The sequence below is a fragment of the Cetorhinus maximus genome, chromosome 3 (genome assembly GCF_964194155.1).
Source record: "Cetorhinus maximus chromosome 3, sCetMax3.hap1.1, whole genome shotgun sequence".
NCBI lineage: Eukaryota > Metazoa > Chordata > Chondrichthyes > Lamniformes > Cetorhinidae > Cetorhinus > Cetorhinus maximus.
The window spans coordinates 18,156,525-18,179,226 of NC_135881.1; the positions used below are offsets into that span (position 1 = coordinate 18,156,525).

At 42.0% G+C, this 22,702-nt stretch overlaps 1 protein-coding gene across 1 annotated transcript in view; it reads right to left on the reverse strand.

Moving 5' to 3' along the window:
• Positions 1 to 22,702, reverse strand: part of obscnb (obscurin, cytoskeletal calmodulin and titin-interacting RhoGEF b) — a 691,209-nt gene that overhangs the window by 128,069 nt on the left and 540,438 nt on the right. The window contains exons 64-65 of the mRNA XM_078536828.1: positions 15,215 to 15,505; positions 8,616 to 8,885 (exon numbers count right to left, since the gene is read on the reverse strand). Of these exons, the coding sequence (XP_078392954.1) occupies positions 8,616 to 8,885; positions 15,215 to 15,505 (561 nt within the window). The remainder of the gene's footprint in view (positions 1 to 8,615; positions 8,886 to 15,214; positions 15,506 to 22,702) is intronic.

Genomic DNA, 22,702 nt, shown 5'->3' on the forward strand with positions numbered 1-22,702 from the left:
AACTTGTTATCTCATACTTCTTAGGTAACTCCCATAGGGTGTGTACTATGTACCAAAGAGGCCAAGTGACCTTTGATAATTTTTCACTGTAATCAGCCACTTGGAGGTAAATGGAAGTGATAATGGGTTGATTTGTTCATTGACTGGTCCCACTGCAGGTGACAGCCCTAACATTCATTAGTCTGCTGAAGCAGCTGTGCCCAAGGGAAGACATTTCTTCACTGACAGCTCTTTCTCTGTGACCTATTCTGTAAATTGCACAATGTTTATTTGCACAAGATAATGGGGAGGTGGTGGTTAGTAATATTGTCACCGGACTAGTAATCCAGAGACCCAGAGTAATACTCTGGGGACCATGGCAGATGGTGGAATTTGAACTCAATAAAAATCTGGAATTAAAAATCTAATGGTGACCATGAAACCATTGTCAATTGTTGTAAAAACCCATCTGGTTAACTAATGTCCTTTAGATAGTTGTTTGGTAGTGCTGAAAAAAACTTATTTTGTCAAAGCTTTGCATCTTGCACTCATCAGGAGAACTTGCAAGAAAATACCAATGTCAGGGGAAACAACATATTTATACTTTATATGAGAATGGAGTGCTGATTGGTTGGCAAGTGGACTCTGATTGGAACAGGCATTGCCATGGAGAATGCAGCAGTTCGTGGTGACTGACAGTTAACTGCCAAGCATTGCTTGAAATTTAAAACAAGCAGCTTGTCTCTGATTGGTCAAGAGATTGCCCTGGGGAACTGGCTGTAACTCATTTTCTTTAGCTGAAAAAGGTGCAATGTGTGTACATGTTCTTTTAGTCTGCAAAGAACAGGGCTCTGTGTATTAATATATGAAGCTTCCGGTACACGCAAAAGTGCCACAATGCGAGCTTGATCGACGATCTTAAATTGGTTGTCAGCATAATTCTTAGCACACTGAGGATTAATTAGCAAATGTTGTCCAATTGCAGAATCACATCTAATGTTGGACAGTGTGTTTTGAGTTTTTCAAGCACGGGCTGGTTGGGTATGGTCTGTACCTTGCCTGTTGGGTTCAGCAGAATGGACATGCTGTTCAATACAATCCACCAGTCTTTGGGACGTATGACCTATTTACCTAGCATCACACTGGCACTGAATTTCATACACCACGTTACTAATTCGTGTGATAGGCAGAATGTCTTTTTGGCTTGATGGTTTGACGAAAAGTTTCACAAAAAAGTCTCTTTTCGTCGGAAATATTCAAGTCCTTTAGGGAAGGAAATATGCCTCCTTACCTAGTCTGGCTCCAGATCCATAGTAATGTGGTTGGCTCTGAAATGGCCTAGCCACTGGACCCCATGAAGTTTCATGGCATCAGGTAAAACATGGGCAAGGAAGTCTCCTGCTGATTACCACATTAGGACCCCATTCAGCTGAAGAATCAGTTGAACACTACTTGGAGGAAGCACTGAGGGTGGCAAGGGTGCAAAATGTACTCTGAGTGGAGGACTTCAATGTCCATCACAAAGAATGACTTGGTAGCACCACTGCAGACTGAGCTGGCTGAGTCCTAAAGGACTTAGCTGCTAGACTGGGTCTGCGGCAGGTGGTAAGGGAAACAACAAGAGGGAAAAACAGAGTTGGCCTAATCCTCACCAACCTGCCTGCCGCAGATGCATCTGACAATGACAGTATCAGTAGGAGTGACGACTACACAGTCCTTGTGGAGACAAGGTCCAGTCTTCACATTGAGGATACCCTCCATTGTGTTGTATGCACTACCACAATGCTAAATGGAATAGATTTTGAATAGATCTAGCAACTCAAGACTGGGCATCCATGAGTCACTGTGGGGCATCAGCAGCAGCAGAATTGTACTTAGCCACAATCAGTAACCTCATGGCCTAGCATATCCTCCACTCAATCGTTACTACCAAGCCAGGGGATCAACACTGGTTCAATGAAGAGTGCAGGAGGGCATGCCAGGACCAGCACCAGGCATATCTAATAGTAAGGTGTCAATCTGGTGAAGCTACAACACAGGACTACTTGCATACCAAACAGCATAAGTGGCAATAGACAGAGCTAAGCGATTCCACAACCAATGGGTCATATCTAAGCTCTGCAGTCCTGCCACATCCAGTCGTGAATAGTGGTGGACAATTAAGTGACTCACAGGAGGAGGAAGCTCCACAAATATCCCCTTCCTCAATGATGGGGAAGCCCAGCACATCAGTGCAAAAGATAAGGCATTTGCAACAATCTTCAGCCAGGAGTGCCAAGTGGATGATTTATCTCGTCCTCCTCCGGAGGTCCCCAGCATCACAGACACCAATCTTCAGCCAATTCGATTCACTCCACGTGATATCAAGAAATAGCTGAAGGCATTGGATATGACAAAGGCTATAGGCCCTGACAATATTCCGGCAATAGTACTGAAGGCTTGTGTTCCAGAACTTGATGCACCCGTAGTCAAGCTGTTCCAGAACAGCTACAACACTGGCATCTACTTGACAAGGTGGAAAATTGCCCAGGTATGTCCTGTACACAAAAAGCAGGGCAAATAAAACACTGCCAATTACTGCCCCATCAGCCTACACTCGATCATCAGTGAAGTGGTGGAAGGGGTCATCAACAGTGCTATCAAGCAGCACTTGCTTAGCAATAGCCTGCTCACTGACGCTCAGTTTGGGTTCCACCAGGGTCACTCTGTGCCAGAGCTCATTACAGCCTAGGTTCAAACATGGACAAAGAAAGCTGAACTCTAGAGGTGAGATGGCATCAAGGCAGCATTTGACCGGGTGTGGCATCAAGGAGTCCTAGCAAAACTGGAGTCAATGGGAATCATGGAGAAACTCTCTGCTGGTTGGAGTCATACCTAGCACAAAGAAAGATGGTTGTGGTTGCTGAAGATCAATCATCTCAGCTTCAAGGCATCACTGCAGGGGTTCTTCAGGGTAGTGTCCTAGGCCCAACCATCTTCAGTTGCATCATCAATGACCTCCCTTCAATCATAAGGTTAGAAGTGGGGATGTTCACTGATGATGGCACAATGTTCAGCACCATTCGCGACTCCTCAGATACTGAAGCAGTCCATGTTCAAATGCAGCAAGACCTGGACAATATCCAGGCTTGGGCTGATAAGTGGCAACCAACCTTCATGCCACATAAGTGCCAGGCAATGACCATCTCCAACAAGAGAGAGAATCTAACCATCACCCTTGACATTCAATGGCATTACTATTGTTGAATTCCCCACTATCAACATGCTGGGGTTTACCATTGACCAGAAACTGAACTATACTAGCTATTTAAATACTGTGGCTACAAGAACAGGTCAAAGGCTGGGAATCCTGCAGCACCTAACTCACCTCCTGACTCCCCAAAGCCTGTTCACCATCTACAAGGCACAAGTCAGGGATGGAATACTCTCCACTTGTCTGGATGAGTGCAGCTCCAACAACACTCAAGAAGCTTGACACCATCTAGGACAAAGCATCCCACTTGATTGGCACCCCATCCACAAACATTCGCACTCTCCACCACCGACATACAGTGGCAGCAGTGTGAACCATCTACAATCTGCTGGAACTGACCAAGGCTCCTTAGGGAGCGCCTTCCAGACCCACGATAGCTACCATCTCAATGGTCAAGAGCAGCAGATACATGGGAACACCACCACCTGGAAGTTCCCTTCCAAGTCACTCACCATCCTGACTTGGAAATATATCATCATTCCTTCACTGTCGCTGGGTCAAAATCTTGGAACTCCCTCCCTAACAGCACTGTGGGTGTACCTACACCATACGGACTGCAGCGGTTCAAGAAGGCAGCTCACCACTACCTTCTCAAGGGCAATCAGGGATGGGCTAGAAATGTTGGCAACGCCCACATCTCATGAATGAATAAAAAAACAGACCTAATGAACTGAGACCAATGATGGGATTTCACAGTATTTACAGTGCAGAGGAGGCCATTCAGTCCATCAAATCTACACTGGCTCTCTGAAAGAGCATTCCACCTAGTCCCACTCCCCTGCCTTATCTTCGTAACCTTGCACATACTTTCTTTTCAGGTAACAATCCAATTCCCTTTTGAATACCTTGATCAAGCCTGCCTCCACCACCCTTTCAGGAATTTTTCCAGACTCCAAACACCCTCTGGATGAAAAAAAGTTTTCCTTACGTCATATTTACTCCTTTTGCCTATTGTTTTGAACCTATACCCTCTAGCTCTTGATGTTCTCATGAGCAGGAACAGTTTCTCACTATTTACCCTGTCCATACCCCCCAGGATCTTGAATACCTCTATCAAGTCTCCTCTGTCTTCTTTTCTCCAAGGAAAAGAGTCCCAGCCTCTCCAATCTATCCTCATGGTTCTTTATCCCTGAAATCATTCTTGTGAATCTTCTCTGCACTCTCTCCAATGCCTTCACATCTTTCCTCAAGTATGGCATCCAGAACTGGGGGGAAGTACTCCAGATGAGGCGCAACTAGTGCCTTATAAAAGTTCAACATGACCTCCTTACTCTGGTACTCAGTGCCCTTATTAATAAAACCTAAGATACTATATGTTTTGTTAACTGCTCTCTCAACACGCCCTGCCATCTTCAATGACTTATGTCCATATACATCGAGGTCCCTCTGTTCCTGCATCTCCTTTGGAGGCTCTCCCTTTATTTTATACTTTATCACCATATTTTTCCTGCCAAAATGAATCACCTCACACTTCTCTGCATTGAACTTCATCTGCCCCTTGTCTGCCCAATCCACCAACTTGTCTATGCCCTTTTGAAGTTTAAGACTATCCTCATCACAGTTGACATAATTTCCAATCTTTGTATCGTCTGCAAATTTTGAAATCATGCCCTGCACACCAGTCTAGGTCATTAATATATATTAGGAAGAGCAAGGGTCCCAACACTGACCCCTGGGGAACTCCACTACAAACCTTCCTCCAGTCTGAAAAACAACCATTTATCACTACTTTCTGTTTCCTGTCACTCAGCCAATTTCTTATCCAAGTACCTACTACCTAGAAATTTGCTCACAAGTCTGTTGTGTGGCACTGTATCAAATGCCTTTTAAAAATCCATATACTCCACATCAACAGCATTTCCCTTATCAACTTTCTCTGTTATCTCCTCAAAAAACTCCAGCAAGTTGGTTAAATATGCTTTTCCCCTTAATGAATCCATGCTGGCTTTCCTTAATTAGCCTCCACTTATCTGAGTGACAATTGATTTTATCCCGTACTATAGTTTCCAGAAGTTTCTCTACCATTCAGGTCAAATTTACTGGTCTGTAGTTGCCAGCTTTATGCTTGTACCCCTCTTTGAACAGGGGTATAACATTCACAATTCTCCAGTCCTCTGGCACCTCCCCTGTGTCTAAGGAACACTGGAAGATTATCATTGGTGCCTCTGCACTTCCACTCTCACTTCTCTCAGTACCCTTGGATGCATCTCATCTGGTCCTGGTATTTTACCTATTTTAAGTAAAGATAGCCTTTCCAGCACCTCCTTCCTCTCAATTGTAAGTTCTTCTAGTGTACCAGTTACCTCCTCTCTCACCTTGGCCTGGGTAGCATTTTATTCCTTTGTAAAGACAGATGCAAAGTACTTGTTCAACACCTCCGCTATTTCTCCAGCCTCCACATGCAAGTCCCATTTTCTATCCCTAGTCGGCCCTACTCTTTCTTTTATCACCCTTTTATTATTTACATGCTTATAGAAGACCTTGGGATTCCCTTCTATATTCACTGCCAGCCTCTTTTCATGCCCTCTCCTTGCTTTTCTTATTAGCTTCTTCACTTCCCCTCTGGTCCTTCTATATTCAGCCTCATTCTCAATTGTATTTTCTACCTGACATCTGTTGTACATGCACTTCTTCATTTTCATCTTTACTTCTATCTCTCTCGTCATCCAGGGTGCTCTGGATTTATTTATCCTGCCTTTCCCCTTCAAGGGAATATACGTTGACATTGCCTGCAATAGTTTTTCTTTGAAGGTGGCCCATTGTTCAGCCACTGTCTTTTCTGCCAACATTTGATTCCAACTCACTTTACTCAGATGTATTCTCATCCCATCGAAGTTGGCTTTCCCCCAATTAATTACCCCTGCTCTGGATTGTGCCCTGTCTTTTTCAATTATTAACCTAAAACTTATGATACAATGGTCACTGTCCCCTAGAGGTTCTCCCACTGATATTTAATCTACTTGGGTCAACTCATTCCCCAGAACCAGGTCCAAAAGTCCATGTCCTCTCGTTGGACTGGAAACATGCTGCTGCAGAAAATTATCTTGAACACATCCAAGGAACTCTTGCCCCTCTTTACAATTCCTATCCCAGTATATATTTGGATAATTGAAGTACCCCATTATGATTACTCTATAGTTCTTGCACATCTCTGTAATTTCTTTGCAAATTTGTTTCTCCACATCCCTTCCACTGGTTCGTGGTCAATACTACACCAATCAATGTTATTGCACCTTTTTCATTCCTTACCTCTAACCAGAGAGATTCCGTCCTTGACCCCTCTCGAACATCCTCTCTCTCCAGTACGGTAATGTCATCTTTAATCGATATTGTCACCACCATCACGCCTCCACCCCACTTTTCTTCCTTTCCTGACTCTCCTAAACACCCAGGAATATATAACGCCCGGTCCTGCCCTTCTTTGTGCCAGGTCTCTGTTATAGCAATAATATCATAATTCAATTTTTCAAACTGTGCCTGCAGTTCACCATGGGTGAGAAACAGAAGTCGGGACTATTTCCGGGTGCTGAACCCACCCTTGGTTACTCATTATGATTTTCTTGGCAGTGACCCCTTATTTGGCCTGGAGATGGGTTTTCCAACCAATTAATGAAGGGCAGGTAGGCCCTTGAAGCTGGAAAGATTCCAGCTTGAAAGAAGCAGCAAGCTGCAACAGAGGGTAAGGGAGAGGGCGCTTTAAGATGGAGGCAGCCTCTCCAACTTTTTTAAATCTTAATTTACAAAATGGTTTTGGAGCTAGAACACCATTGTGAGGGAATGATGGTGGGGGTGGTGGGAGGGAGGCTTTCTACAGGTTTGCATACGGCTCCTCCTGCACCCAGGCAGCAAGGGAGGGTTTCTAGGCTTGCATGGAGCACTGGGTCCTCAGCCTGCTGCCGGGTGGCTGCCTCCAAGCACCTAAACTGTTTCCTGCCATCTACGGGAATCTGGAAGCCAACTGGAAATCTCAGTCAGCCTCCTTTAATTGGCCTCAATAGGCACTTAATGAGCCATGTCAGCTGTCTGCTTTGTGCAGGTGGGTACCTCTACCGTCCCATCCCACCTCCACAAAAATTGCCCAGAGTATTCCTCCTGCTGTTTCAGCTAACTATTGACTGGCTTGTGGGTGGATACAACTATGAAATCAGTGCTCACATTGTCTTCTATCAGACCTTTCATCAGCTTCAATTACTTCACATGAATCTCCAGGGAATGAGTGTGAAGATACAAAAACAATGCCCTGCTATAAAGATTTTTGTTTTTTTTTAAAAAATGACTATATAGATAAACACAATACTGAATTTTTTCAGGGTGAAAACTAGTTTTTGCTTGATTTACTTTTGGGGAATTTTGTGTTTTCAACTGTCTGAATTAGCAACTGAAACTTTTCCTACTTTTTCCTTCCAGGCACAGCACCAAGCATTCCAGCATTAGATAAAGTGAAGGGTTTACGTTCTGTAAACCTACTTGAAAATTCATATTCCCACCAACTTCAAACAACCAATTCCTACTGTTCCATTGTTTTATAGCAGTTTCAGTGAGTAGGACTACCATTTTATTCTAAATTATTTTCAACCTTGTGCTGTAGGACTTCCAAAACCTAGGTCAAGACCAGATCTTAGTCAAGTCAAAATCTTACTTTACGCCTTACTGCTGCTAGAGTAAGAAAGCTTTCATGCCCTCAGGTTTGGGCTTCATTTAAATCCAAGTTATGAAGATGTAAGATTGCTGTGTCACTTATACGAACATACGAATTAGGAGCAGGAGTAGGCCACTCAGCCCTTATATGTTGATGATTTTAATCTCATCTGTAGTTTATTAATAACTTTTTGCAACATGATAAAAACAGAAAAAATATACAATAGAAATGAGAGAATCTTAAATTTGTTTTTGCTCTTATATGGGTGGCACTAGTGAGACCTTGTGTAATGATAACAATGTTAAAGTAGCAGATTATTTTAGAAATTGTTGTACAACAAGTGACTTGTTATGCCTAGGGCATTAAGAACCAACTACATGCTTTGGACTGCAGTCACATGGAGGCCATTGTGTGTTAGGGTGATAGTTTCCTTCCCTGAAGGATATCAGTGGACCAGTTGGGTTTTTAACAACAATTCAGCTGCCTTCATTGTCTTTTTAAGGAGCCAACTCATAAATGATAAGAATTTTTGAATTAAATTTCATATTCTGCCATGGTGATATTTTGAACTTACAACATCAAAGGGTTGTTAGTTCAGCATTGTAAACACTACACTACCATACCCACTGTGAAAGTTTATGTTTATGAAGATTTTCTACTAGGTAAGAATTTAAAATGCTTCACTGTGAAACTGATTGAAAAATGTTAGTATGTTGCAACAAATAGAGAAAAATTATGATTTACCATCCAAACAGACTTCAGCAGATGTTTTTATATCTGAGGACAGTATACAGGTGTACCTCCCTTCATCCTCAGCACTGCAATTGTGAATAATCAGATAGTATTTCTTTTTGTCAGAAATAATCTCATACTTGCTGCTTGCTTCAATGTGCTGATCATTCTTTAGCCATATCACATTAATACATTCAGTGGAAAATTCACATTCCAGTTTGCCAGATTCTCCATTCTTTATAGTAATGTTAGAAAGAGGAATGGTGACAGCCACAGGAACCTCTGCAAAATAGATTAAAATAAAGTCTCAGAGATGAATTACTACGCACAGTGTAAATTATCTCTTGCACCATTCAAATTTGAGTCAGAACACTGAAAGCAGCATCAATACCATGGGCAAGATTTTCTGCTTGGCATGTGGGCGTGCGCCTGAAACACCTGAGCGTGAAATAGCGCGCGACGACATTGGGTGAGCATCTTAACATCATCATGCACTTGAGCGATATTTCGGTCGGCGGGAACATACGAGAGTTGGCAGCACACCCGCCGACAATTAAGAGGCCTATTAAGACCATTAACCAATTAATTAACTGCTATTTTTCGCTGCCCCTCCAACATTACGGCTGGACGAATCAGCCAGGCGGCCTTTGGATTTTTGAGGAAACCTCATCCAAGGGCGGGATGAGGTTTCCCATATTAATTTTTTAAAAATAAAAATGTTTGAGCAGAATTTTTATCATCAACACATTTAGGTGAGTGATTCTTATGGGTGGATTTTTTTTTCGGGATTTTGGAATCTTTATTTAAGGGTTTAAAATTCTTCAGCTCTCTGCATTCAGGGAACTTGTATTGCACGCTCTCCTGCACCCGCACTGACATCAGCGTTTGCCCTCCTCCCGCCCCCACCCTGGCAGCACTGAGCCTTTCAGCCGTTAATTGACCAGCCAACATTAAATCACAGAAGGGAGTCAATCACGGGTGGCAGGCCGTTTCCCGGCTGCTCCCGGATCCGACGACCTCAAATCCTGCCCCATATGTAGTAAAACTGACAAGAGTTTGAAGATAGCAGCTTCTATGTTTCTGAAGACTTGTGTGTGCTACTGGATGACAACTTGGACTGACATAGTAAAATATCCCAAGGTGATTCACAAGAGCTATTATCAAAAATAAATTGAAACTGAACCACATAAACAGGTATTAGGACAGGGGGTCAAATGCATGGTCAGAAGATGGGCTTTTAAAAAATATTTATTCATAGGATGTGGACATTGCTGGCTAGGCCAGCATTTATTGCCCATCCCTGAATGCCCTTGAGGTGATAGTGAGCTGCCTTCCTGAACCGCTGTGCTCTTAGGGAGTTTCAGGATTTTGACCCAGCGACAGTGAAGAAATGCTGATATATTTCCAAGTCAGGATGGTGAGTGTCTTGGAGTGGAACTTCCAAGTGGTGGCGTTCCCATGTGTCTGCAGCCCTGACCTTCTAGACGGTAGCGGTTATGGGTTTGGAAGGTGCTGTCTAAAGGGACTTGGTGAGTTCCTGCAGTACATTTTGTTGATGGTACACATTGCTGCCACTGTGTGTTGGTGGCGGAGGGAGTGAATGTTTGCGGATGGGATGCCAATCAAGCTGGCTGCTTTGTACTTGAGGGTGTCAAGCTTCTTGGGTGTTGTTGTAGCTACACTCAGCCAGGCAACTGGACAGTACTCCATCACACTCCTGACTTGTGCCTTGCAGATGGTGAACGGACTTTGGGGAGTCAGGAGGTGAGTTATTCATTGCAGGACTCCTAGCTTCTGACCTGCTCTTCTAGCCACAGCATTTATATGGCTAGCCCAGTTCAGTTTATGGTCAACAACCCCCAGGCTGTTGATAGTGGGGGATTCAGTGATGGTAATGTCATTGAATGTCAAGGGATCATGGCTAGATTCTCCCTTGTTGGAGATGGTCATTGCCTGGCACTTGTGTGGTGTGAATGTTACTTGCCACTTGTCAGCCCAAGCCTGGATATTGTCCAGGTCTTGCTGCATTTGGGCGTGGACTGCTTCAGTAACTGAGGAGTTGCGTGTGGTGCTGAACATGATGCAATCCCCTCTTCTGGCCTTCTGATGGAAAGGAGGTCATTGATGAGGCAGCTGAAGATGGTTGGGCTGAGGACACTACCCTGAGGAACTCCTGCAGTGATGTCCTGGAACTGAGATGATTAATCTCCAGCAACCACAGCCATCTTCCTTTGTGCTAGATATGACTTCAAACAGTGGAGAGATTTCCCTCTTATTTTAGAAGCATCTTAAAGGAGGTGAGAGAAGCAAAGAGGTTTAGGGAGGGATTTATAAAGATTATAACCTGGGCAGCTGAATGCTGTAGAGTTAACCAAATTTCTAATGCACGAAAGGGCAGAGTGATCTGGAGGGACGAGACCATGGAAGGATCTAAAGGAGGAAAATTTCAAATTGAGACATTGCTGGACTGGGACCAATGTAGATCACTAAGTATCAAGTTTATTCACTGCATATAGAAGCTGGGAGCCAGTTCTAGAGACAGGGCTCCCCCAACCAGTTGGAAAACCAGTGGGGACCTCGTGTCGCTTCTGAGGCAAGGTCCGACACATTACAGTCCAGCGTCAGGCCCTCCACACAATCAAATCCCAGTGACGCGGAAATCCCACCCGAGAGCTGCCGACCAATAAAAGGATGTCATCTCACCATTGCCAACAGTGCCACCAGGAACGGTGACTGCTCCAGGTAATTCTTCAAGGCCCAGGCCAAAGATGCCCACTGGATCCCTTGGCACAGGTGAGCAAGGGCTGGATGGCGGGTCATTGGAGAGGGGTGGGGTGGCAGGTGGTCGGAGGCAAGGGATGGCTTTCAGCAGCACCCCTCACCTTTCCCGCTGCTGCGTCCCTTGATCGAGCACTGAGTGCCTGTCAACAAAGGTCCCTCCTTACCAAGTCACAGGAAAACGAGACAGGGTTTGCTGTGTGGCTTTCAGGAGGCACAGGAGAGCCATGTGAGTCCCACTGAATCTCTGAGCCACTAAATTCCAGTGTGCTCAGGGATAATTGATGTCATGACTCATTAATGAACCTAACTAATGAGCCTATTGACATCCTGCCTCCAGCAGGCAGGATTCTGATCCTTCCCACCCCCAACTTATTTGGGGGCAGTTTTCCCCACACTCCCACCGTCATGCCCATTCCTGTGAGCTCCACTAAATTCCCCCATACAATAATTTGGTAGAAAGGGAATACTACACTTAGTGCCAGTGCACTGGCAGACAACTAATAGGGTTCCTAGACATAAAAACGCAAATAGAACAAGTCCAGGGAACTAAAGACCAATTGGCTTACTATAGTCGAAGGAAAGATAATGGACTCCTTCATCAAAGGTGTAATAGAAAAACATCTCCAATCTGAAAATATAATATAGAATAGTAAGCATTCCAAGATTCCAAAAGGGAAGGTCATTCTTGACCAACCTCATTGAATTCCTTGAAGAGGTAACAGATCGGGTAGATTAGGGTACTGGAGCAGAAATGATATATTTGGATTTCCAAAAGACATTCAATAAGATACTACACAGTATACTCAGGACTAAGGTCAGAATATGTGGAGTCAGAGGAGAAGTAGCAAATTGGATAGCAAGCTGGCTACAAAACAAAAGAGAGTGGAGCTAAAGGTAATTACTCGGATTAAAAAATTGTGGGAGTGGTATTCCACCAAGAATTGGAGCTTGAACTACTATTGTTCAGCATTTATATAAATGGTTTGGATTGGCAAGCGAAAATAGAATTTCAAAATCTGCATATGAGACCAATGGCAGAATTTTACGCTTGGTCTGCGGGCATGCACCCAACACGCCTGAGTGTAAAGTGATGTGCGATGGTGTCAGGCGTGTGTCCCGATGTCATCATGCAGTCTCGTGATATTTCGTTCAGCAGGCGCGCGCCAGAGTTGGCTGCACACCTGCTGATAATTAAAAGGCCTATTAAGGCCATTAACAATCTAATTAAATTCAAATTTATGCTGCCCATCCAACCTAACGGTTGGTGAGCAGGCGAAAAGGCCAAGTGGCCTTTACATTTTTTTAGGAAACCTAATCCATGAGCGGGATGAGGTTTCCTAAAGCAAATAAACATTAAATAAAAACTTTATTTTTGAATTAAAAACATGTCTGAGCTCAAGTGACAGAATCATATGAGGGGACATGTTTTATTAAATTTTTATACTTTTTTTTTTCACACAGCTCTTCAATCTCCCTGAGGCAGCTCCGTGCTGGGTCAAAATCCTGGAACTCCCTCCCTAACAATGTTGTGGGTGTACCTACACCACATGGACTGCAGTGGTTCAAGAAGTCAGCTCACCACCACCTTCTCACGGGCAATTGGGGATGGACAATAAATGCTGCCCTAGCAGCGATGCCCACATCCCATGAATGAATAAAAACACATTTACAGAGGATGCAGCTGGAACAGCGATGGAATAGTCAAGTCTGGAGATAACAAAGAATGGATGAGGGTTTCAGTAGCAGATGAGCTTAGGTAGGGGTGGAGAGGTATTTTAGTGTTAAACTGCACTTAGAATATTGTGTTCAGTTTTTGGGAGCCTGTTTAGGAAGGATTCAAGGCTATTGGGAGGATGTAGGAGAGATGCGCTAAGATAAGACCAGGAATCAGAAGTTATGTTTTATGCTTTAGTTACATGGAGAAACTAAACAAACTGGCACTCTTGTTAGAACAAAGATGTTTAAGATAGAGGTATGTAACATTATGAGAGGTTTGTGTTTGCTTGTGATTTTCTCCCGTTTTAAGAAAGAAGCAGAAAGCAAAGCGGAAAAGGTATTTTTCAAGAGATAAAATAGCAGAGGTAAAACTAAACTGGTTTGTCAGCTCAACAAGCTTCAGCTCTCTCACATGGTGAACTAATTTGGGGCAAAACTATTTCCACTGGTCAGTGAGTTAGTATCAAAACAGCGGAAGTTTAAGATCATCATCACAAGAAAGTAGGGAGAGATTAAGAGAATTATTTTGTGCAGAAGTTATTAGGACAATGTCCTGTAGGAACAGTGGTGGTAACAAAGTCCATACCAGCTTTCAAAAAGGAATGGATATGAGTGCATTAAAGGTGTAACCCTCACTATATTTCGCAGCAACTTTACCGAATAATAGCAAATTACTGTATAGGTGCTCGTGGTAATGCTGCCAGGTCTGCTGAGCATTTCCATTACGTTCTGCCTTTATTCTAAGAAAACAAAGGTCACAGCTGCTCATGGGCAGAATTATTTTGAAGCACAACCTGACCTAGGCAAATTTCTATTGCATAAAGAATTTACTCTATTTTGACTGCTTTAGATTCAGCTATTTTTACATAAAAATTTTGGAAATAGGAAAGGTATTTTTAAAAATGTCAATATCTCCTACCCTAGCAATTTCATGTAGCTTCTTCTGTTATTTTTCATGCAATTTTGTTTACATTTTATTTCCTACACATTTTCAAGGTAAAAGTTGTCAGAAATACTCCAGAATTTTTAATTCTTTTAGCTTATTTTTAAGGATTAACTTATTCATTAATGAATAGGTTAGGGATGGGAGAGGTAGCTAAGATTTCTATTTATGATAGCTATCTAGCAGCCTCGGGTTGAATTATGCATGTGTGGACATCAAGTGACGACAGCATTGGATGGATTGCTGCCCTTTGCAATTGAGTAGCATACTGCCATTACCTAAGTATATGTATAAATAACCAATAGAAGCTCAATATCACAAAACTGTACTTTAGCAACAAGTCACCATTCTTCAAAAAAATTTGTGGAAAAAAGAAGTAGACATATGAGTACTTTTCACAAACTCTATCAAAATTATGGCATTTAAAGGTCAAATAACATTGACATAATCTGAAAATATCAATGAAAGATCCTAAATGATTAATGGAAGATGTGCCATATATTCAGTGTTGAACCATTAACCTAATTCTTAATGAAATATGAAATAGCCTAAACAGGGTTCCGAATAGGGATACTGAAGTTTGAAACAAAGTATCTAACTACAACGTTTAGCAAAAGTATAGTAAAATTAGAAAAGTTGTTTGTGTTTTTCTCCCGTTTTAAGCAAGAAGCAAAAAGTAAAGCAGAAGAGGTATTTTTCTAGAGATGAAATGGTAGAGGTAAAACTAAACAAGTTTTGTCAGCTCAACAAGCCACTGTAAAACCTGTGTGCATGAGAAAAGCTCAGGCAGTTACCTACTTTAAATTAAGATATTTACAATGTAGTTATGGTTTGGCAGATATACATCCAGTTTGTTGAAGAAAGTGGAAACATTTATAAATATATCCCATAATTTTCTTACAAATCTAAACCTTGTTAATAACTTTTATGTCTCAAGTCTTTGTAATTTAAAATGTTAGGAGGTACATATGCTTATATAATGGTACATTGAGTATGAAAGTGTGATGAAGGAAGCAAACATGCACTTCGAAGTTCTCATTTAAATGAATAAGTTTCTCAATTTTGATTTGCAAAGAACCAAAGCCCTGTTGCAGCTCTGTTTAAGTGTAAAAGTGTGAAGTGCATGCAAGGGCATGCGCTGCTTAAGTGGGTCTGTATTCATAATTCTCACCCAGCAGAACCGTCTGTGGTAAATGAACAGGTTCCCCGGCACCAGCCTGGTTCAGAGCTGAAACACGGAATCTGTAACCAGTGCCCGGCATTAGATTATCAACAGTGAACTCCGTCTCTTCAATCACTTTTGTATTACATGGCAACCAGCAGTCGCTGTCAGCAGGCTTCATCTCAACATGGTAGCCTAGTATTACACTACCACCATTGCTCAATGGAGTGAACCAAGAGAGGGTGACAGATTGGTGGTTCTTTCTAACGACCTCTGGATCCTCAGGAGGGTCAGGAAGGCCTAAACGTGCAGAGTTAGAATCATTAATATCTTAATTCCTGAGATGATGATCATACAAATTTAATTCAAACATATTATCAATTTGGCATAAATAAAATTATAAATATATCCATCACTTTTAATGAATAAATTGCAGTTTTCTCAGCTAGATTAAATTCACCTGCACTATTCATTTAAAGATTAAATTAACCTGCACTGCTCATTTAAAGATCCGTAGACAATGTCACTTATTTTGTCACGCATATAAATTATCTCAAAATAATTGACCATAAATACAGATATGATTTCAAGACTTATGAACTACAAATAAACCAGAATTAGTTAATCATCTGCAAAAAAAAAAATCTCACTTACAAATGCAATTGTTGCCTCATGCAAGGAGTTGCATTTTTAACAGATTTATCTTAATAGTAAAGCAAAAAGCATTCAACTTTCCACTGAAAGCTGATCAACCTAAAATGTAACTTCAGGGTTGAAGTCACGTGTGCACTGATATTCTCTTATAGTTATTTGGTAGTACAGAATTTGAGTATTCCTGAAAAAAAAAACATGACTAAGCTTTCCATCTTGCACTCATCAGGACACTCGCAAGAATACCAATATAAGGGGGAAAACAACAATTTATACTGTATGTGGATCAAGTGCTGATTGGCAATGTCACTTGCCAATCAACCAGTACTCTCTTCACATACAGTATAAATTGTTGTTTTCCCCCTTATATTGGTATTCTTGTGAGTGTCCTTATGAGTGCAAGACAAAAGGTTTAGAAATGTCTCTTTTTTCAGCAAAATTCTCTTATCTGAAATTTTAACAAAACCATTATTAATGGGTTAATGCTTTCAATAAAGCAGTGGGCAAAATAATCTAATAGGAACTAGTTCATGCAATTGTTACTAAAACTGTGGAGCGTGATTTTCCTTTCTTCTTTGATTCAGTTATATACTTAGCCATTGCATTTGTAACTACACGAGTAGGAGAAATGTATCATCAACAAACAGCAATATTTCTTCTCTCCAAGATCCCATTTCCCTCCTGATATTATAAAGAAGGATCAATGATCATCAAACTAGCTTACTAAAAGCACAATATTAAACCCAGTTCTAGATGACCAATTTCAGGCTGCAATTTCTACACCCATTTTGTTTCCTTTTCTTGGCAGGTTTTGGTTTTAGACTTGTTTTTCCATCTTTTTGCTTTGGGATGGCAGCTGTTGATCATTCTGCATTTGCATCTTCTCTAGACTACATTTTTGTCTTTAGATGAAAGCAAAATGCTACGGATTCTGGAAACTTGAAATAAAAACAGAAAGGCTGGAAAAGCCCAGAGAGTCTGGCAGCAACTGAGGAGAGAGAAACGGAGTTAACATTTCAGGTCCGCATGACTCTGAAGACATCACGCTCTGAAGAATAGTCATATGAACTCAAAATGTTAACTTTGTTTCTCTCTCCACAGATGCTGCCGGACCTGCTGGAAAAACTCAGATGACCTCAATTTTCCAACTCCTTAAAAGTTTTTTAAAGACAACTGCCATTATTTTAATACTTTTTTTGAAAAGCACTTTTAAAACTGATGTTTTGATTTTACGTCGTTGGTCAGATGCTTGTCTCAAATGCAACAAAGAACAATCAGGTCCTTTCCAAACAGTCACAAAAACAAAAATACCTGGAAAAACTCAGCAGGTCTGGCAGCATCTGTGGAGAGGAGCACAGTTAACGTTTCGAGTCCGAATGACCCTTCAACAGAACTAAGTAAAAATAGAAAAGCGGTGAAATATAAGCTGGTTTAAGGATGGGTGGGACAAGTAGAGCTGGATAGAGGGCCAGTGAAAGGTGGAGATAACCAAAAGATGTCACAGACAAAAGGATAAAGAGATGTTGAAGGTGGTGATATTATCTGAGGAATGTGCTAATTTAGGGTAGAAAGCAGGACAAGCAAGATACAGATAGCCCTAGTGGGGGTGGGGTGGGGTGAAGGAATCGAAAAAGGCTAAAAGGTAGAGATAAAACAATGGATGGAAATATATTTGAAAATAATAGAAATAGGTGGGAAAAGAAAAATCTATACAAATTATTGGGAAAAAAAGGGGGGGAAATTAGAAAGGGGGTGGGGATGTGGGGATGGAGAAGAGAGTTCATGATCTAAAATTGTTGAACTCAATATTCAGACCGGAAGGCTGTAAAATGCCTAGTCGGAAGATGAGGTGCTGTTCCTTCAGTTTGCATTGAGCTTCACTGGAACAGTGCAGCAGGCCAAGGATGGACATGTGGGCATGAGAGCAGGGTGGAGTGTTGAAATGGCAAGCGACAGGGAGGTCTGGGTAATGCTTGTGGACAGACCGAAGGTGTTCTGCAAAGCGGTCGGCAGTGCAGATCTTGAGTGTTGCTATCAAAGCTTTTCATCTTGCACTCATCAGGATAGCTCACAAGAATTTTCCAACTGTAATGGGAGAACAACAATTTATACTGCATGAGAAGAGAGTGCTGATCTGTTGGTGAGTGAACTCTGATTGGTAGAGGTATTGCCATGGAGAAGCATCATCGCTCTGCCTATCACATAAAATGAGCAATGTGGTATATGAATTTCATTGCCGGTGTGATGCGAGGTATATATGTTGCATGTCCCAATGATTGGCGGATTGTATCAAACAGCAAGTCCCTTCAGCTGTTTGCAACAGGCAAAGTACTAACTGTACCCAATCGGTCTGTGCTTTCAAAACTCAAAACATAGGGCAGAATCGTCCCAGATTTGCACTAAGTGCGGTGGCGGGCGGGTAAAGCAATGTTTTGCTCACCGGCCGCGATAGTGGGTTTTCACACCGTATCGTTCCAAACCTGCTGCTTTACTTATCCATTCCTGGGAAACACACCATTTCTATGGCGGGCAGGCTCTCATTCACACACCATGCAATCACCTCGCCGCTTCATCACACCAGGCACCACATTTAAAGTACAGCTGTCTTCAGTGCTTCCAGCTCAAGACTGCAGCAAAGAAGACATGGCCCCAAAAGGCAAGAAGACTGCAGCCCTGGAGAGCCTTCTGGGTGCCATGGAGGCCCGCTGTGATGTCCTCTACCCCCACTCTGGCTGGAAGGGCAGCTACATTACCACTTTGGCTTGGTAGGCAATGGCAGTGGTGATCAGTGCCAATGTTGCACAGAAGGGGTTGGCCATCCAATGCAGAGAGAGGATGAATGATCTCATCTGTGCAGCCAGGGTATGGCAACCATCTCATCACTCTAAACTTATACACTCAAGCCCATCACACATTCACTGGCATCACACTCACTGCCAGCTCAAAGGACATCACCCAGTCTCACACACATACCCTCACATGTCAAACTGGCCTCATCTCCTCTGGAGACTGCCTCTTCAGCCCTCACCATCTTGAGGTCACTTGCGCAGATGAACATGTGCCCCCACACACACCCTGGGATACCCACATTTCCCAGTCCAGCTCTTATCCTGCAGGCTCTTCCCTTGCCTGAGGTCACTTCTCCCCTTTCCCCAAGCAAGACCTTGCCCTGCAGCCATTGAAAAGCCACCCACATATGGCTGATCTGGTGAGTAGAGATCTACCTGTAAGCCCCACTAAAAGTGATGTGGTGCTGTTTGTGAAGCTTGGGCCCTGATGACTGTGAGTGCTGACCGAAGCAAGGTAGGCAAACAAGCCTTGAAGTCCCGAGTGAAGTGCATCCCGCCAAGTGTACACCTTATATATGCCGTCGTGAAACACGTCGGCACGTTTTCCCACCGACATGGGCGGATGATCTAGTATGAGTCTGGTGGTCTGGTCTTATAATGTTATGCTGATGTACTACAATGAGGTTCCTGATGTCCGATGGGGGGGAACGTGGCCTGCCATTGGCGGGTGGAGCAGATGATCACAAACTGACTTCACGATGTTGTGAAACCGATTTTTGGCCTTCTCGCCATATTGTACACTCACGCCACTGAACATGCCTGACACCGGCGGGCACGGAAATGCTGGCCATAGTGTTCAACGTGATATTAGATTTGATTCCGCGATTGGACAACACGTGCTAAACAATCCTAATTGTGCTAAGAATTACACTGAAAACTATTAAGATTATCAGTTGGGTTTGCAGTATGGTTCACTTATGCATGCTAAGAGCCACGTATATTCACACAAAGGGCCCTGTTCTTGGCAGTCAAAAGGAACATGTCCACACATTGCGCTTTTTTCAACTAAACAAAAGCTTATGGAAGTCATTCCCTGGTTCATTCCTCAGGGCAACACCTTGCCCAATCAGAGTCAACCAGCTTGGTTTAAATTTGAACAAAGCTGATCAGTTAACTTAAAAGCAAAAAATTGCGGATGCTGGAAATCCAAAACAAAAATAAAAATACCTGGAAAAACTCAGTAGGTCTGACAGCATCTGCGGAGAGGAACACAGTTAACGTTTCGAGTCCGTATGACTCTTCCGCAGAACTAAGGAGAAATAGAAAAGAGGTGAAATATAAGCTGGTTTAAGGGGAGGTGGGACAGGTAGAGCAGGTTAGAGGGCCAGTGATAGGTGGAGATAGTCAAAAGATGTCATAGACAAAAGGACAAAGAGGTGTTGAAGGTGGTGATATTATCTCAGGAATGTGCTAATAGGTGACATTAAGGGTAGAAAGCAGGACGAGCAAGGTACAGATAGCCCTAGTGGGGGTGGGGTGGGGGGGGGGTGGGAAGGAATCGAAATAGGCTAAAAGGTAGAGATAAAACAATGGATGGAAATACATTTAAAAATAATGGAAATAGGTGGGAAAAGAAAAATCTATATAAATTATTGGAAAAAAGGGGGATCAGAAAGCGGAATTTTTTTCCAATAATTTATATGGATTTTTCTTTTCCCACCTATTTCCATTATTTTTAAATGTATTTCCATCCATTGTTTTATCTCTACCTTTTAGCCTATTTCAATCCCTTCCCCCCACCCCACCCCCACTAGGGTTATCTGTACCTTGCTCGTCCTGCTTTCTACCCTTAATGTCACCTATTAGCACATTCCTTAGATAATATCACCACCTTCAACACCTCTTTTTCCTTTTGTCTATGACATCTTTTGGCTATCTCCACCTATCACTGGCCCTCTATCCTGCTCTACCTGTCCCACCCCACCCCCTTAAACCAGCTTATATTTCACCTCTTTTCTATTTTTCCTTAGTTCTGTTGAAGAGTCATACGGACTTGAAACGTTAACTGTGTTCCTCTCCGAAGATGCTGTCAGACCTGCTGAGTTTTTCCTGATCAATTAACTGTTCTCTGCTGCATTCTCCTTGCAGCACAAGTAGAGGTTTTGATATAATCACCATTGGCAACACCTCCACCAATCAGAGTCCACTTGCCAACAAATCAGCACTCTCTTCTCATGCAGCATACATTGTTGTTCCCCTATTATGGTTGGAAAATTCTTGTGAACTATCCTGAAGAGTGCAGGATGAAAAACTTTGATAGCATGTCTCTTTTCTCAGCAATACTCAAGATCCTATTCCCTTAAATGTGTTTTTCAGTATGAAGTTATCAATGCTACTTGATGATACAGAACTACAGATTCATAGCTGCTCCACTGAACAATCCACCAAAAAAGTGGTATATGGCTTTGTATGAACATAGGCTTATGAAAGTAATTTGAGTGATCACACTTTGCAAGAGTTAAATGACCCTGTTCCCCAAAAGCTTACTTCTGAAGAAACACATTGACTTGGACTTTCTGCTGACCTTGGGTAGGATTACAATACATGGTCATTTTACTGCAAAATAACTAATTATGATTCTTAGAAAAGAGAGAAACAATAGAGTGAAATTCAGGGCTATCTGCAGAATTATCCCCATCTCTTTGGGAATACACAATCTTCTGTAAGTTATTGAAATATAACCAAAAATAAATTCTCTTTCACTATTTCTCAGCTAGATCTCTGTTTAGTATTAATTTTGCTAGTCTATAGGTTTATTAGTTTGGGTTTATTTTTCATTTGTTAGAAATAAAAATTAGGCTAAAATCTAGATTTCATTTACATTCAGAACTCTCATCATCCTGAAAGTCATGGGTCACATCATCACCATGGAAAATGAAAACAAGGACAGAAACGATTGTGCTAAGGCTACAAAGCATCCAAGAGATGCCAAAGGCCCGTGCTAAAATACAGACCTTGCTAGGCTTATGTCTGTGTCGAATGGGAGGTATGGAAGATACTTGATTGAATGATGTTTCTGCAGTTCTAATTTTTGGGGTATATCCTAAAAGGTTTGGACCATTCTTGATGTCAAAGGGAAGGAGGGACACCTCTTGTATGTGAGTTGGAGGAAATGAGAAATTGGGTTAGGTAAAGGAAAATTTAGAAGCCTAAAAAGAAAAGTCAAGGCAATAGACCAGTATAGTGATTTGGGTAAGGACAAGTATTGTGGCACAGGAAGGAACAGAAAATTTATTGATAATAGTGCATCAGCAAATAAGGTCCATGTAAAGACCAGTATGCATGAGGCATTTGCAACAAGATCAGTAAACCAGCAGCACAAGTAGAGGTTTTGATATAATCACCATTACAGTGACATGATTGCAAGGTGATCAAGGTTGGGAAAGGAATATTCCAGAATATTTAACATCTCGAAAAGACAAGCAGAATGGAAGACGAGAAGAAGTAGTCCTGATAATAAAAGATGAATAAGGACAGCAGTAAGAAAGGATCTTGGCTCAGAAGATCATGGGGTAGAATCAATATGGGTGGTGATTATGAACAACAAGGGTCAGAAAATGCTAGTGGAGTAGTTTGTAGGCCCCCTAATTGTAGTTACAACATTTAACAGAGCATTAAGCAAGAAATAATTGGAACTTGTAACAAAGGCAAATGTAATAATTGTGGGGGAACTTCAATCTTTGTATAGGCTGGACAAAGTAAATTGACAGAGGTAGTCTGGAGATTGAGTTTATAGAATATTCTTGTGACAATTTCCTGGCACAAAGCATTATTGAACCAACTAGGGATAAAGCTATTTTAGATCAAGTATTGTGTAATGAAGCAGGGTTAATTAGTAAATCTATCATAAAATATCCTCAGGGAAAAAGTGATCACAACATAATTGAATTCTAAACAGTTTGAGAGTGACATATCTGAGTCTAAAACAAGACTCTTAAAGTTAAACAAAGCAAAATACAGATTATGAGGAGAGAATTGGCTAAGATTGATTGGATAA